This window comes from Lampetra fluviatilis, chromosome 34, assembly GCF_964198595.1.
Source record: "Lampetra fluviatilis chromosome 34, kcLamFluv1.1, whole genome shotgun sequence".
Lineage (NCBI taxonomy): Eukaryota > Metazoa > Chordata > Hyperoartia > Petromyzontiformes > Petromyzontidae > Lampetra > Lampetra fluviatilis.
In genome coordinates, this window is record NC_136308.1 from 9,749,551 (window position 1) to 9,767,301 (window position 17,751).

The 17,751-nt window shown below is 53.4% G+C and overlaps 1 protein-coding gene across 6 annotated transcripts in view; it reads right to left on the reverse strand.

Moving 5' to 3' along the window:
• LOC144944368 (calcium-dependent secretion activator 1-like) overlaps positions 1-2,856 on the reverse strand; it is a 118,608-nt gene extending 115,752 nt beyond the window's left edge. For all 6 annotated transcript variants that reach the window (XM_078872477.1, XM_078872476.1, XM_078872475.1 and 3 more), the window contains exon 1: positions 2,031-2,856. In XM_078872477.1, coding sequence (XP_078728603.1) covers positions 2,031-2,651 — 621 coding nt within the window. In that variant the 5' untranslated portion in view covers positions 2,652-2,856. The remainder of the gene's footprint in view (positions 1-2,030) is intronic.
• Between the last annotated feature and the right edge of the window lie 14,895 nt (positions 2,857-17,751).

Here is a 17,751-nt window from a genome sequence, read left to right on the forward strand (position 1 = left end):
GCGAACGAGCTCAAGTGACAAAGGCACGTGCAAAACAAACACTAATGTGTAGCAACTCCCTCCACCACCCGACGAAATGTCGGTTTTCGTGAGCCCTGCGACTGAAATAAAAATATAGTTTAGTTTTGTTGACATGTCTTTCGTTTGCTTGTATTTTTTATCGTGATATTTGCCCATCAACGCTACATGAGAAATTGTTTTTCATAAATAAAAGAAAAAGTCCGTCTTCCACACGCGAAGTGTGCACACACACGCGCGCGTGCACAGCGATCCTACAACGATCGGTAATAATCCACGATTCGAAACATCGCTGGACCTCTTCCGAGACGCGATTTGAAATCAATTGTCCACGCGGCGTTGACGTCACAGCCCCGTGGTCCTCGCAATTATTGCGCGACACTTCTCACCGAGTGTCGCGACTCATTCACAACGAACGAATGAATGTCCGAGTTCGTTCGCAGCCCTACGCTCACCTTGGACGCATTGCAATGAGCTGCGCAAGGTGCGACTGACCACCCGCTTCTGCGCCAAAGCGCATTTGGCGTAACCTACAGAGGCGCGTAGAGGTGACACAATACAGACAAAGATGCCCCGCGTAGCCTTCACAGACTTTTGGGGCAAGCGCTGTTAACGAGCACCTATGAAGGCAGGCACGGTACACGAGAGGGTGGTGTGGCCAGCAGCACGCCCGACTGCCTTTGTCTCCCCAGTAGCGACGTTTACACACCGTGCCAGGTACTCATTTGAGGCCGAGTCAATCTAGGTGTTGGGCCGTGAGCGGGAATCGAACTCGGGTCGCCGCTCCCCAAAGAGGTTACACGTGCACAGACACGTGCACAGACACGTGCACAGACACGTGCACAGACACGTGCACAGACACGTGCACAGACACGTGCACAGACACGTGCACAGACACGTGCACAGACACGTGCACACACACGTGCACACACACGTGCACACACACGTGCACACACACGTGCACACACACGTACTGACACAGCAGACTACACACACACAGATGCAGATACACAGATACACTGGCGAATACACACACAAATACAAGACACAGACGTACACACACAAACACTCAAACACACTCATGGCCACACAGGAAATACATACACGTATACCGACAGAGATACGCAGGCACACTGCAAACTTTGATACAGAGATACACGCACAGATGTGCACACACACAGACATAGACTGCACATTTTACACAAGACTGCAAACAGAAATACTGTATCCAGATACACGGACACAGACACACACCAACACTTGCACACAGATACAAAATGATAGAGATATACATACACGTACAGCTGAACACACACAAAAGCAGACGTAAAAAATGTAGGACAAATATCCGTGTAGGCGTTGTAGATTGTTGGGACAAGTGCTGTTAGGGAACACCTATGAAGGCAATCACAGTACACGAGGGGGGTAGGTGACCAGCACCACGCCCGACCGCCTTTGTCTCGCCGGCTCTGGTGTATGCACACACCGCACGAGGCATTCAACTTTGGACGAGCGAACCTTGGGGAGGACTGGAACCTCTTCAAGCTATTCCCCACTACCATTTGTTGTGAGCGGGAATTTCCCTCGGGTCGCCGCCAGGTTTGGGAGGGCAGGACGCGAACCACTGCACCACCGCCCCCCCATACACAACCACACAGACAAAACAAAGAAAAAGATCCTCCGTATAGCTTCAACGGAGTGCTGGGGAAAGTGCTGTTAGCGAGCACCTATTAAAGCTAGCACGGCACACGAAGCGGTGGATGGCCAGCACCACGCCGGGCCGCCTTTGTCTCCCCAGTGTCGATGTTTACTACACACCGCACCAGGTACTCATTTGAGACCCAGTCGACCTAGGGGAGTCCCAGGAGCGGTTCAGATAATTGTCGCCGTGTCGGCCGCGAGCAGCGAATCGAACCCGGGTCGCCGTCGGCTTAAGCGGCGCAGGACGCTAACCGCTGCACCACCGCTCCCCGCACACAACCGCACGGACCGCACGGCGACGAGACGCTCACCTTGGCCTGCCTCCTCGCCATGTCCGTGGGCTGCCTCGCGTTGAAGGGGTACGCCACGCAGCGCAGCACGAACACGTAGATCTGCAGCCGCCGCTTGCGCTCGTCGTCCTCACGGCGCAGCCGTTCCAACTCGTCGCGCTCGCCTCCCAGCGAGGGGCTCGGACTGCCGGGCCTCCCGGCGGCCGGGACCCCCACCCCGACGCTCGCCGCGCTAACGCTGGCGCTCAGGGCCCCCGCCCCGGCCACCGATCCCGAGGACGCGGACCCCGAGGCGGACCCCAGTCCCACCTGCGCTCTCACCGCGCCGGCCGGGCCACCCGCAACGACCGCCGCAGCGCCCCCACCACCACCAGCACCACCTCCACCAGCACCTCCACCACCTCCTCCTCCTGCCGAAGACGACGCCAACGCCGCCGCCGCCGCCGCTGCTGTTGAAGCCGCCGACGCCGCGGTTGCCTTGGAGAGCCCCGGTGACATGGCGGAGCCGGGAGAGGCGCCCGGCGGCATGAGAGCGGCCCCGGTGCTCTCGGCTATGCGGGAGTCGCCGCGCATGCCGCCTCTGGGATGCTCCTCCTCGCACACATCATCCCCTTCCTCCTCGCTCGAAGATGGGTCTAGCATGGCTCGCCTCCTCTCCTCTCTCCGCCCGACCCGATGGCTCTTTGGCTCTCTCTGCCCGCCCCTTCCTCCCTTCCTCCGATCCTCTCTTTCCAAGCGCTACTCGTCTCCGTCAGCGAACGCGGAGCGGAGCGCGCGGGGATGCGAGAGTGCGTCCGTCCGCAAGTGACGGAGATCGGCCCGCTCGCTTTGTGCTCAGCCCCGTGTGGAGCGGACGGCGGGAGGGGAGGGGCTGGTGGGTAGTGGGGGGTGGATGGTGGGGGTGGTTTCTGTAAATGAGGATCGGGGTGTTGGCTGGGGGAAGGAGGGAGTGCTGCTGACGTTTTGCGCCGTCACGTGGCGAGACTCGATCTGTGCGCTTCTTGCGTTGGAGCAACTTGGGAGCCGCACTGCCGCGTCTCGACACAGACACTAACGAGGGTGACGCAGACACCACGAGGGTGACACAGACACCAGGTGACATAGGTACCAGGGTGACACAGACACCAGGGTGACACAGACACCAGGGTGACACAGACACCAGGGTGACACGGACACCAGGTGACACGGACACCAGGGTGACGCGGACACCAGGGTGACGCGGACACCAGGGTGACACGGACACCAGGGTGACACATACACCAGGTGACACGGATACCAGGTGACACGGACACCAGGTGACACGGACACCAGGTGACACGGACACCAGGGTGACACGGACACCAGGGTGACACGGACACCAGGTGACACGGACACCAGGTGACACGGACACCAGGGTGACACAGACACCAGGGTGACACGGACACCAGGTGACACGGACACCAGGGTGACACGGACACCAGGGTGACACAGACACCAGGTGACACGGACACCAGGTGACACGGACACCAGGGTGACACGGACACCAGGGTGACACAGACACCAGGTGACACAGACACCAGGGTGACACAGACACCAGGTGACACATACACCAGGTGACACAGACACCAGGTGACACGGACACCAGGTGACACGGACACCAGGGTGACACAGACACCAGGTGACACGGACACAAGGGTGACACGGACACGAGGGTGACACATACACCATGTAACGCAGACACCAGGTGACGCAGACACCAGGGTGACACAGCCACCAGGGTAACACAGACACCAGGGTGACGCAGACACCAGGGTGACACAGACACCAGGTGACACAGACACCAGCGTGACGCAGACACCAGGTGACACAGACACGAGGGTGACACATACACCAGGTAACGCAGACACCAGGTGACGCAGACACCAGGGTGACACAGCCACCAGGGTAACACAGACACCAGGGTGACGCAGACACCAGGGTGACACAGACACCAGGTGACACAGACACCAGCGTGACGCAGACACCAGGTGACACAGACACGAGGGTGACACAGACACCAGGGTGACGCAGACACCAGGGTGACACAGACACCAGGTAACACAGACACCGGGGTGACACAGACACCAGGGTGACAGTCACAAGGTGACACAGACACCAGGGTGACAGGGACACGAGGGTGACACAGACACCAGGTGACGCAGACACCAGGGTGACACAGACACCAGGGTGACGCAGACAGGAGGGTGACACAGACACCAGGGTGACACAGACACCAGGGTGACACAGACACCAGGGTGACACTGACACGAGGGTGACACAGACACCAGGGTGACACAGACACCAGGTGACACAGACACCAGGGTGACACAGACACCAGGGTGACGCGGAGGGTGACACAGACACCAGGTGACACAGACACCAGGTGACACAGACACCAGGGTGACACAGACACCAGGGTGACGCGGAGGGTGACACAGACACCAGGGTGACACAGACACCAGGTGACACAGACACCAGGTGACACAGACACCAGGGTGACGCAGACACCAGGGTGACGCAGACACCAGGTGACACAGACACGAGGGTGACACAGACACCAGGTGACACAGACACCAGGGTGACACAGACACCAGGGTGACGCAGACACCAGGGTGACACAGACACCAGGTGACACAGACACCAGGGTGACGCAGACACCAGGTGACACAGACACGAGGGTGACACAGACACCAGGTGACACAGACACCAGGGTGACACAGACACCAGGGTGACACACACACCAGGGTGACACGGACGCGAGGGTGACACGGACATGAGGGTGACACGGACACCAGGGTGACACGGACACCACGAGGGTGACACAGACACCAGGTGACACAGACACCAGGGTGACACAGACACCAGGTGACACAGACACCAGGGTGACACAGACACCAGGTGACACAGACACCGGGGTGACACAGACACCAGGGTGACACAGACACCAGGGTGACACAGACACTAGGTGACACAGACACCAGGTGACACAGACACCAGGTGACACAGACACCGGGGTGACACAGACACCAGGGTGACACAGACACCAGGTGACACAGACACCAGGGTGACACAGACACCAGGTGACACAGACACCAGGGTGACACAGACACCGGGGTGACACAAACACCAGGGTGACACAGACACTAGGTGACACAGACACTAGGTGACACAGACACCAGGGTGACACAGACACCGTGGTGACACAGACACCAGGGTGACACAGACACTAGGTGACACAGACACCAGGTGACACAGACACCAGGTGACACAGACACCAGGTGACACAGACACCGGGGTGACACAGACACCAGGGTGAGACAGACACTAGGTGACACAGACACCAGGTGACACAGACACCAGGTGACACAGACACCAGGGTGACGCAGACACCAGGTGACGCAGACACCAGGTGACACAGAAACGAGGGTGACACAGACACCAGGTGACACAGACACCAGGTGACACAGACACCAGGTGACACAGACACCAGGTGACACAGACACCAGGGTGACGCGGAGGGTGACACAGACACCAGGGTTACACAGACACCAGGTGACGCAGACACCGGGGTGACACAGACACCAGGGTGACATAGACACCAGGTGACACAGACACCGGGGTGACGCGGACACCAGGGTGACACAGACACCAGGGTGACACAGACACCAGGTGACACATATACCAGGTGACACAGACACCAGGGTGACATAGACACCAGGTGACACAGACACCGGGGTGACGCGGACACCAGGGTGACACAGACACCAGGTGACACAGACACCAGGTGACACAGACACCAGGGTGACACAGACACCAGGGTGACACAGACACCAGGTGACACAGACACCAGGGTGACACAGACACCAGGGTGACGCAGACACCGGGGTGACACAGACACCAGGTGACACAGACACCAGGTGACACAGACACCAGGGTGACGCAGACACCGGGGTGACACAGACACCAGGTGACACAGACACCAGGTGACACAGACACCAGGTGACACAGACACCAGGGTGACGCAGACACCGGGGTGACACAGACACCAGGTGACACAGACACCAGGTGACACAGACACCAGGGTGACGCGGAGGGTGACACAGACACCAGGGTGACACAGACACCAGGTGACGCAGACACCGGGGTGACACAGACACCAGGGTGACATAGACACCAGGTGACACAGACACCGCCGGGGTGACGCGGACACCAGGGTGACACAGACACCAGCGTGACACAGACACCAGGGTGACACAGACACCAGGTGACACAGACACCAGGTGACACAGACACCAGGGTGACGCGGAGGGTGACACAGACACCAGGGTGACACAGACACCAGGTGACGCAGACACCGGGGTGACACAGACACCAGGGTGACATAGACACCAGGTGACACAGACACCGCCGGGGTGACGCGGACACCAGGGTGACACAGACACCAGCGTGACACAGACACCAGGGTGACACAGACACCAGGTGACACAGACAGGAGGGTGACACAGACACCAGGTGACACAGACACCAGGGTAACACAGACGCGAGGGTGACACAGACACCAGGGTGACACAGACACCAGGGTGACCCAGACACCACCAGGGTGACACAGACACCAGGTGACACAGACACCGGGGTGACACAGACACCAGGGTGACACAGGCACGATGGTTGTTCTATGGGCACGGTTGGAGGTGGGCAGTGAAAATGTATTGGCTATGGGTGGGGACATTTTATTGGGGGGGTACACTGGTGGCGATGTGGGTATGGATGGGTAATGTCTGGTTGGTGGGTTCCGTGAGGTCTGTGACTATGACTGGCACGTTGTCGGTAGTGGAGATTGGTGGTGGGTAAAGTATGGGGAGTAGTGGAGATGCTGCCGCATTGTGGGCCCCCTTAGTTGTAGAAACACCTCGTGAGAGGACAGAAGAGATGTCGTGAGATCAGAGAGATGCGGACAAGACAGAGATGAGGGCGATGTCAATTGGATCGTTATTTTTATATGCTTGCAATGTTTCATAGGATATGAATCGGGGCTAATATTTGGTGCATTCCTCGTTTCCATGCATCCGGGGGACCCTTGAGCCACTTAAGACCCACGCTTTTACTTTGCTCGTGTATGATTGTATTATGCCGATCGCAGCCACTGATGGGCACTCGTGTGTAGCTCGGCACTAAGTGGATGTTTTGGTAACGGCTGGGACGGAGAGCAATATTAAGTATAACCGGTAAAAACAAAGTTATTCACTATAAATCCTTTATATGCGTGGCAGCGAACTTAATATAAAGGATTTAAAAATATATTCGCCTGTGGGAGACGCGGGGATCGATCACGCGACCTTTGGCATGGGAAGCGAGGGCGCTACCAACTGCGCTACTCCGCCACGGCCTGTGGAGGGGTTACGCTCTGGGCTCTTATACTGTGACGTTCAGCCAAAGCGATGAATGAGTTCTATTTGAATATATGTAAAATAAAAACATTTTGCCTAAATAGTGTAACATTTTTGGAATTTTTTTTCACGAACATTAATTGTCTGGCACAACGAGTCTGTGTGGAAAATGTCAGCTCGATTGGATCACGGGAAGTTGGTTAAAAAACGACCGAAAGATTTGCACGGTCGTAAGCAAGCAAGCACGCAAGCAAGCACGCAAGCAAGCAAGCGAACTTAATATAAAGGATTTAAAAAAATTAACCCGTAAAAACAAAGTTTTTCACTCTAAATCCTTTATATGCGTGGCGGCTAGAGTCCTCTCGTCCTCTGGCTTGAGATGGCAGCCACCTATTGGTCAGATGATTGTCTGCCAGCATTAAGCAATTGGTAATTAAATATTTATTTATTTTTCCCTAAACAGTATAAACATTTTGGAAAAAAAATTAATTGTCACGCACAACGAGTCAGTGTGCAAAATGTCAGCTCGATTGGATCACGGGAAGTGGGTTAAAAAACGACCGAAAGATTTGCACGGTCGTAAGCAAGCAAGCAAGCACGCAAGCAAGCACGCAAGCAAGCAAGCGAACTTAATATAAAGGATTTAAAAAAATTAACCCGTAAAAACAAAGTTTTTCACTCTAAATCCTTTATATGCGTGGCGGCTAGAGTCCTCTCGTCCTCTGGTTTGAGATGGCAGCCACCTATGGGTCAGATGATTGTCTGCCAGCATTAAGCAATTGGTAATTAAATATTTAGTTATTTTTCCCTAAACAGTATAAACATTTTGGAAAAAAAATTAATTGTCACGCACAACGAGTCAGTGTGCAAAATGTCAGCTCGATTGGATCACGGGAAGTGGGTTAAAAAACGACCGAAAGATTTGCACGGTCGTAAGCAAGCAAGCAAGCACGCAAGCACGCAAGCAAGCAAGCGAACTTAATATAAAGGATTTAAAAAAGATTTACCCTTTTCTAGCATAAATATAATCCGCATACAATACTGTACTGGCTCAAAGGGTCCCATAGAAACTACTTTTTTCTCGTTTGCATCACCAGTAACCGCATGAAAGACCGCTTACGGGTTTTTGCCGCACATACAGAAATGTCAAGATAAATTAACATAGCAGTTATTTTTTACTTCAATAAAAAAAAAATCTGAGAAACCAAGGCAGCCGCCGCTCGGTGTTATGTTTGGCAGCACGCGTGACACACAACCCACAGAGCGCCTGCGAGATTCAATCTCCGGGCGCGGCAGTCAAAAGAGTGCTGCGATGTTTTATGTTTGAGCCGCCACCCACCACCGCCACACCGCCTCTTGTTCACCCGGCAGCGTGAATTGGTTCACTACAGTTGATCGGTGGTGGGGTAAAGTGTGGATGTACCTCTTACAACACCGTTGATCAACACGGAAGAGTAGGCCAAATACCCTCCATAGTGTGTTCTCTCTCGTGAAGACCCCCTCCTCCTCCAGCAGTGGCGTGAAAAAGGCAATTAATATCTCCCCGTATAATTATGAACCCAATCAATTCATTCATTACAACGACAACATTTCCACGAGCGATGATCACGGAACCCGGTAGTCATTTTCTGAAAACCGGTTACCGATTTACCGGCAATCGTTAAACAGCCCGTGAATGACTCCACCCGCGATCCGCTCGCCTTCACAACGCCTTTCGTATTTTGCGCACGCACACGCTGATACGCAGATAAGGCCAAGATATTTCATTCACACATTTCACATGCACGCATGTTTATACACGAATAAAGAAAAAGATCCCACGTATAGCCTGTGAGGCAAGTGCTGTTGGTGGGGAGCGGTAGTGCAGCGGTTTAGAGCACTGCGCTGCAAACCCGGCCACCCGAGTTTGATTCCCGCTCACGGTCAACACCAGTGACGATTATCTGAACCGGTCCTGGGTCTCAATGGAGTACCTGGTGCGATGTGTAAAAAACATTTACACGAGGGAGACAAAGGCGGCCGGGCGTGGTGCTGGCCACCCACCCTCGTGTGCGGTTTTGGCCTTCATCGGTGCTCGTTAACAGCACTTGCCCCAACAGCCTGTTAAGACTATACGGGGGATCTTTGTCTTTGTTAGCGAGTACCTCTTACGACCGGCATCGTTACACGATGGGGTGGGTATCCAACACCACGTCCGGATGTCTTTGTCTCCCCAATGATTATGTTCACACACGGTTACCATATTAATTAATTGCAGGCTGAGTCGACCTATGGGAGGACCAGACCCCCCTGTATAGCCTTAACAGACTGTTGGGGCAAGTGCTGTTAGCGAGCACCTATGAAGGCCAGGGCGGCGCACAAGGGAGTGGGTGGCCAGCACCACGCCCGACCGCCTTTGTCTCCCCAGTGGCGATATTTACACACTGCACCAGGTACTCATATGAGGCTGAGTCGACCTATGGGAGTTCCAGGACCGGTTCAGATTTTCGTCACCGATGTTGGCTACGAGCGGGAATCGAACTTGGGTGGCCGGGTTTATCGCCCCATACCCTAACCAGCGCGATACCTCTCCCCAAACACATATACACGGGTACAGTCTTCATCCGTATGCTGTACATGAACATGTTACACCGACATTCACACACAAAGACAAAGATCCCCCTCCGCCACGGTAGCGAGATGTTAACTACCTCGCCTGGTATACAGGAGGTCGTGGTGGCCAATGCATGTAATACAGAGACAAGGATTAGTTCAACTGTAATTTGAGGTACAGTGTGGCTAGGAGCTGGCAGTGCAGCAAATTTTATTTAACCTATCTACGTGAATTTACCGAACGACCCAAGAATATGAATTCCTGCAGTCACGAAAGCTTTAAGTCAAGATTTTACAGCAAATTCGTTTGGGAAATGAAATGTGGGATCTTTTTAGTGTTAAATGTGTGCTTTCTCGAAATATTCCAGTTGCCTCCCACATTATTAAACACTCCCCGCAGTGGCGAGATGTTAACTACCTCGCCTGGTATACAGGAGGTCGTGGGTTCGATCCAGACTCTGACACCTGCATATTTGGAGTTTGCATGTTCTCCACGTGGTCGCGTGGATTTTTCTCCGGGTCCTCCGGGTTTTCCCTCTACATTTAGAATCAACATCACGCGTTTAGAGTATTTGGCTGCTATACGTTTCTACACAATAAGCCACTTCGTTGAGCTATCATTTGTGGCCAGGTCGCTTCTGAACAAGAGCTATATAGCTCAGTGAGCCTTACCTGGTGAAATTAAAAATAAAGTTTAGTTGCATGGTTTAGACTGGTGGGGCAAGTGCTGTTGGCGAACAACTATGAAGGCCGGCAGAGCGCATGAGGGGGTGGGTGGCCAACATCACGCCCGACACACACATTAAAAAAAATACATCTCTGGGCTGGGCAAACACACATGCTGACGGATGACTTGTATAATTGATGTCCGCAACAATAACAAAAAACACAAATGCAGCACACGTGAACGCGTTATGAGCGAATTCACAAGATAGCAACATTGCAAAAACAAACAAGCGAGGTTTGGAGAAGGCCGGGTGATTAATGTCCGGCAGAGTCACGCGCGATGGAGAAGGAGAGGCGCGCCTGTGTCTCGGCTTGTTTTTAATTAGAGAGTGGAAATATACGCAAGTGTTTATGGAACTTGCAACTCACAGCGATCCATCTCTCTAGCACGGAGCATCGATTTCCTCCGCTTCGTCCGGCCGGAGACCGCTGCGCGCACCCACCCACTCCTCTTCCCACCTCCGCGTCTCACCCAGATTTCACCCACTTCTCCCCACCTCTCACCGTCCATCTCCGCCTCTCACACCTCAGCCCACAATCTTCCTCCACCTCACCTCCCCATCTCTCCCTTCACCTCACCTCCCCCACCTCTCCCCACCTCACCTCCCCATCTCTCCCCACCTCTCACCATTTCTTATAATTGGTCGAAATCTCTCACCCATTTCGGCCCATCTCTCACCGTCCCTTGCAATATCTCAGTATTATTCATAATCGCCATCCCATCCCTCATTTAATCTCTCCCCCATGCCTCTTCACCAAACATATTCTTCCCGAAACCTCCTCACCAAACCCCATCCGTCCTCGCCACCCTATCCCTCCAAATACATCCTCGCCTCACCATCCCATTCCTCTTCATCACTCCCCCTCGACCACCCCTCGCCCCCCAGCCCACCCCAAGACAGCATCAATAAGGAGGAGACATTGCCATTGCTGTATTAATTTCGCACCTGACCTGAGGCGACGTATAAAGGAAGCTCCCCTGAGCAGCCAGCATAGGCTGCAGGGTCCTGACATTTACCCGCGGGAGAGGGGCGAGTGAGTGAATGAGTTCATCATCGAGAACGGAACAGGAGCAAGGCAAGCAGCGGGTGATCACAGCAGCGATTTGTTGGCGTGTAAGAATCCTGCGCACGCTGCGGTGATGTTTGTCATGGTCGGCACACACCGGACTTGCAAGCCACGTGTCGCCGGTTCGATATCCCGGGGTGGCAGTTAAAACAATGAGGCGTGTTAAATGGCATTCCCCACCCCTTCCTCTGCTCGATCGGGCAGTGTGAATAGGTACAGCCGCAGTTGAGGTGAGTCGATCGACAGGTAACGTGTGATGGTGGGGTAAAGTGTGGGTACTGCCACCTCTTCCAAAACGTCCGGTGGGCCAGCATGGAAGAGTAGGCCAAATACTATCTAGAGCTCCCCTCTAGCGATGACCCTTCTGCCAGCAGTGGCTGAAGTAAATGACCTCTGCTTTCGAGAACTATTAAACTCGTTTTTATTTTACCAGGTAAGGCCCACTGAGCTATGTAGCTCTTGTTCAGAAGAAACCTGGCCACAAATTATAGCTCAACGAAGCGGCCTATCACGTGTAAATTTATAGCAGCCGAATATTCTAAAACACATGTTTCTAAATGTTGAGTGAAAAACCGAAAGACCCAGAGAAAAATCCACGTGACCACGGGGAGAACATACAAACTCGAAATATCCAGCAGGCGTCAGGGTCGAGATCGAACCCACGAAATCCTGTATACCAAGCGAGGTATTTTGTGGACAGTGCTGTTAGCGAACGCCTATGAAGGCCGGCGCCTTTATAGCAGGGGGTGTGGAAGGTATTCCTTACCGAATGGCGAATAGGACTCTCCAACAACCCTTTGGCGAGCCTGCCCACTTGCACGTTAACACAAACATGAGCGGCATCCAATGATAACGCGATAAATAACGCGCGCACTGACCGAGGAATCCAGATGCCCTTGCGGTGGCAGAAGTGACCGCGCGCGTCGCCAAACTTAGAGGCGTAGGCGTTGTGTGCCGGGTCGAAAGTTATTGTCTCGAGCGCCCGATAAGTGCGGCTAGGACGCTTGCAGTGATGATGGAATATCGCCTGCGAGTCGCATTTCTCATGCGGTCGTGGGTCCTACTAAATGAAGTCGCGGGTTGGATTCGTCCCGAGGACCGTTGGTCCCCCCCCCCCCCAGTAGCCCCGTTTTAAAGAGCCTCCACGTGGAGCCTCACGTGCATATTAAGTACCTCGTGCTCACGTCTGCTGTGCACCAACGTGTAGGGTGGGAATGGTGTGTGTATTTAATGTGGCGCTGCACTCTGATGTTGTTGGAGAAAACATTTGTTAAAAACGTATATTTAATTAAGTAGAACGTGTTGTCTATATTTATTTAAAGTTGCGCATTTTGATGCGACGTCACATTTCTCAACCCCCCCCCGCCCTCGTCACACATCGTCACAAATGTCTGACCCCCCTCCCCCCTAGGTGCGTGACGCCATCTATGGACGGCCCTAAGGCGGCCAGGTGTGGATCCTGACAACACCGCGCCGTTCCGGCCTCAATAGGTGCTCGCTAACAGCACTCGCCTCGTATACAGGGGATCTTTTGTCGTTGTATATGAACACGTGCATAATGTGTATTTGTAGGTGTATTCACTGCATGCACGCGTGTCTGTATTTGTACGAACGGGTGTAACTGCGTGGATTATTATCGATGTCAAGGTCACGGTATGAATCGTTACATGTCCAGGTGCAGCCTTTTGTCAACCCACTTCTGCACGAGAGTCTTGCGTGGCGTGCGAGTCATACGAATCATTTGACCATACTTCACCACGCCGGTTGTAAAGGCGGGGGAGCATAGACGTTGGAGCACAGCGCGCCAAGGCAATTGATTTTGCAGAATTGTTCTCTCCTGACAATGTAAACTATAACACTACTTGTAAACTAATTGTAAACTATTTTTATTTTTATTCTACCAGGTAAGGCCAATTGAGCTATCTAGCTTTGTTTCAGACGCGTCATGGCCACAAATGACAGCGCAACAAAATGGCTTATCACGTGGACATTTATAGCAGCAAAATGCTCTAAACGCGTGATGTTTATTCTCAATGTGGAGGGGAAAACCGGAGGACCCGGATAAAAATCCACACGACCATGGGGCGAACGTGCAAACTCCAAATATAAAGACGTCAGGGTCGGGCTCAAACCCACGACCTCCTCTATACCAGGGGACACAGTTAACGTCTCGCCACCATGGCACCATAGTAGTTGCGCAACAACCTATGAAACGTGTTTTATGCAAAATCCTTTGAAGTTTGCATTGGAGAAGAGTTACTGTCTCTTGAGTTGAGCAAGGTTATAGGAACTTGCGAGAATGTTTCACGCGTAGTGGTCACCGTTACATGAATTCAGCAAGCCCCATCCATCTCACCTTAAGTGCGGTGGTAATATGATTACAGGAATATATGGCACAATAATGTAGGATTATTATGCATAGGCTACCTTGTTCTCGAGTGGTAACGCCTTACGCCGTTAATGTCTACTCCAAGCCCGCCTAGCAGCCCTGCAGAACTTATCGAGTCAGAAATTAAGTCCTGGCAGTCGTCCCATCCAAGCACTATATCCAGGTTCGCCCCTGCTCCGTGTCTGAGATCTGACGAGACCGGATGCATTCCGGGTGATTTCGTCAGAGGCGAGCCGTGACACCACGAGCAATGCGTATAATAGGGGGTCAAGAGGTCAAGGGGAGTTGGGTGTGGGGTAGGGGGAGATACGGAGATGTGGGAAGTGGCGGTGGGGTGCTGTGAAAGTGAATGGAGAGGGGGGGGGGACTTGAGGCTGATCAGCACGGTGCTATTTTCCGTCCCTGTTTTTGAGACTAAATTAAGAAACGCTGAGGCAGCAGAGAACATCATCGCCTACGCTGCGCACAGACGCTCGCTCGCTCGGCTCACCGCGCGAATGGATGATGATGATGACAGAGTGCGAGAGGTGAACGGACGGCGAGCGAGGGAGGGATGTGTATGGAGAGGGGGATTAATGCAGGAAAGAAGAGAGGGGCGACGGGGCGAGGGCACGGAGAGATGAAAGGAGAGATGCAGAGAAGGGGGGGGGGAGCGTGATGGTTGTGGCGGGATGCGAGGATGGAGAGAGTGAGAGAGAAACGGATATGGAAAGGGGAAGAAATTTATGAAATGAGAGGGAGATATAGAGAGCGGTTATGAATGAAGGGATTGAGGAATGGCAAGAGGTGGGATGGATAGGAGGGAGGGATGGAGAATGGGAGGAATGGAGTGATGGGTGTTACGGATAGAGGGATATTGGGATGGAGGGATGGGTGGAGAGGGAGGAAAACTATTCATGAGGAAGTGACGGATATGATGGGTGAGTAGACGGAGAAAGGGTTGGAGGGATTAATAATACAGAGAGGAAAGGAGAGATGTCTGGGGGAATGGAGGGATACCGAGAGGGCGAGGCGGTGAGAGGAAAGGGGAGAGGGAGTGAGATTGTAAGATGGAGGGATTGAGGGGTGTAGGGGTGGAGGCAGAATTAATGCCGCGGAAGAGGGAACGCGAGGCTGGGTGCGCACAGGGGGTGATTTATCGCGCGCTCTGACGTTGCCTGAATGTTAAGAGCATACAGTGCATTGCCCGTGCGATGCGCATTTAAGAACGGATTTAAGTTTGCCACCGGGCACGCGATCCCGAGGGGGGTGGGGGGGGCGCAAACCGGGAGGAGGCAACGGAGCACCGCCGGTAGCGACGCAGACCCACGTGCACAGACACTGACGAGCGGACCGACTTGAGCATTGTCAAGGAATCCGAAAATACACGGGCATCCAAGGTGTTCCAAATCATACTGCACAGAATTGAAAAAAAAAGTTTTGCTGGCTGGCTGGCTGGCGCGCGGGCGGGTGAGTATTCGATGACGTCACGGTCGTGTATCAAGCGCAAATGCGAGGCCAGTGCTAGTGTATAATACAAATATACGATGACGATGTAAATTATAATAATCGGCTCTCACTTTGTAGCTGTACCCCTAGGCCTTATGTCCCAGGTCTGTCACACTCGACTGAATCTGAGGCTCTGTTATCAAGAAACCAAAAAAGAATACTTTAACGCTTCATGATCAACCAACCATTGCCTCCAAATCACTGGATCGCATGCGTGGGCCACGACGCCCGCCTATTAACCAGGGTGGTGTTCGAGCAATTGTTATGCATCGACACCGAATTAGAACAAAATAAACGTCCACTTCGGTGACGAATGCCTCCTGAAGCCGCCGCCCCTCAACCATCGCTTCCTTCCCTCTGCTAGCTTTTTGCCGCTGTTGCACAGTCGACACCCTCGACCTCCCCAGAACCGCTGTTAGTCTTATAATCATCGCTATCTGGTTTCATGATGACGTCCTGCAAGTACCAATATTCGTCTCATCACCACCACCGTCTGGCTCCATGTTTCTCCTTGGTCGCCGACCCCAAGGCGTCACTCCAATGCCCGTCTCGATAACCTGCCCTCCTCCTCCATCCTACACACGCGCCCCCCCCCCATCACAATCCCCTCGTTCTCTTATTGCCGATGACATCCGCGACACGCTCCTGCTACGTTCCATTCCCAGCCCTGCGGAGTCGCTGACCCTATCCCAGGGGTCAGGCAAACCAAAATAACAAGAAGAGCCATTTTCTTCGAATTTGGTCAAACAAAAACAAAAAATAGGAACTCTCAATATTCAGGGAGCAGCGATGCGCGTGAAAAGCGTCACGAAGCAGCCCTTAAAGAGTCGCAGGTTGCGGACCCCGTGCCCTATCCGGCGTTATCTTACACGCGTGTCAAAGCCATCACAACCTCCTCTTTCTGACATCGATAATCCTGCACTCTCCTGCCACGGTGTACTCCGAACCTCCAAGCTGCTTGCGCTATCTTGCTTGACCTCGCGCACGTGCTCATCATAGCTTGTTCACGGTCGCGTAAGCCAGTGGTGGAAATTCCACATCAGCTGTGACTCGGCGAGTCTATCCAAAATACAACCAATTGATTCGAGGATGAAAAAAACAACCCAGTATCTTGTGGTCACGATACCTGCCACGGATCGTGCGTGTGGGAGTTGATGATTTAATTCATGCAAATTGCAACCTTGAATCATAACAATTCAAGGAATTGCTGGCAAGGGGGTTTGGTGGCGGTGAATCATCGCATGCCTGTTGGAAAAATTCCTCGCTTATTAAAGAGACGCCGGTGTGACCAAACATCTTGTCACCCCCAGCTGTCAACGGCGTAATGATGTGCGGACGCAAGGAGGGCCTCACGCGCACCTGCCAGCCGTATGCGTCTCCTCCTTGCGTGCGATGGCAATATGTTGTGGAGCTGAATGCCAATGTCGAGGTCTGATAGCCAAGAGGGGGCTTCGGGAGAAATAGTTCGCGTGTAGCCCTGCCATTCCTCTGTTGAAGAAGCGCGTGCCACAGTGGGTTTACTTTGTGGTCCACCGTTTGGGTTTCACAGCCAATCGCACTAATGTGGCCTGCGTCTTAAATTTTTCTGTCGTTAAGGGGACGTGCGCATCGGCCTGATGTTCTGATGTTTGTTGATGGCTACGCCAGTGTCTTCGAGAGATGTCAAAAAGCCAGGAGGTGCGATGTGTGTGGGTCCCGAATGAGGTCATTATTTGGGACGTCCGCACTGTTCCACACTGTTCGCCAGCGTTTCTCCCGGATCTGGTTTGGATGCTAGGATGGAAACAGCAGCGCGATTACAAAAGGGGGATCGGGAGATGAGTCAGCGGCGAGGTACATTGTTGCTTGATGGGTACGTTGTTGTTGTGGCAAGAAAACGTGTAAATCGCATTTGCAGTGAGCAAGTCTCTGCGGACATTTGGTGCCAGAATGTTCGCCAGAGTGAAAGAGGGAGCCGGGGTTGGATTCAGTTTCAGTGTTCTGGTTATGATGCACATCGCATTCATTCAAGTGCACATCCAAAGGTTTTGTGCACGAGCTGCTGCCGGACCAGGCTGGAGTGAAGGGCGGCAGT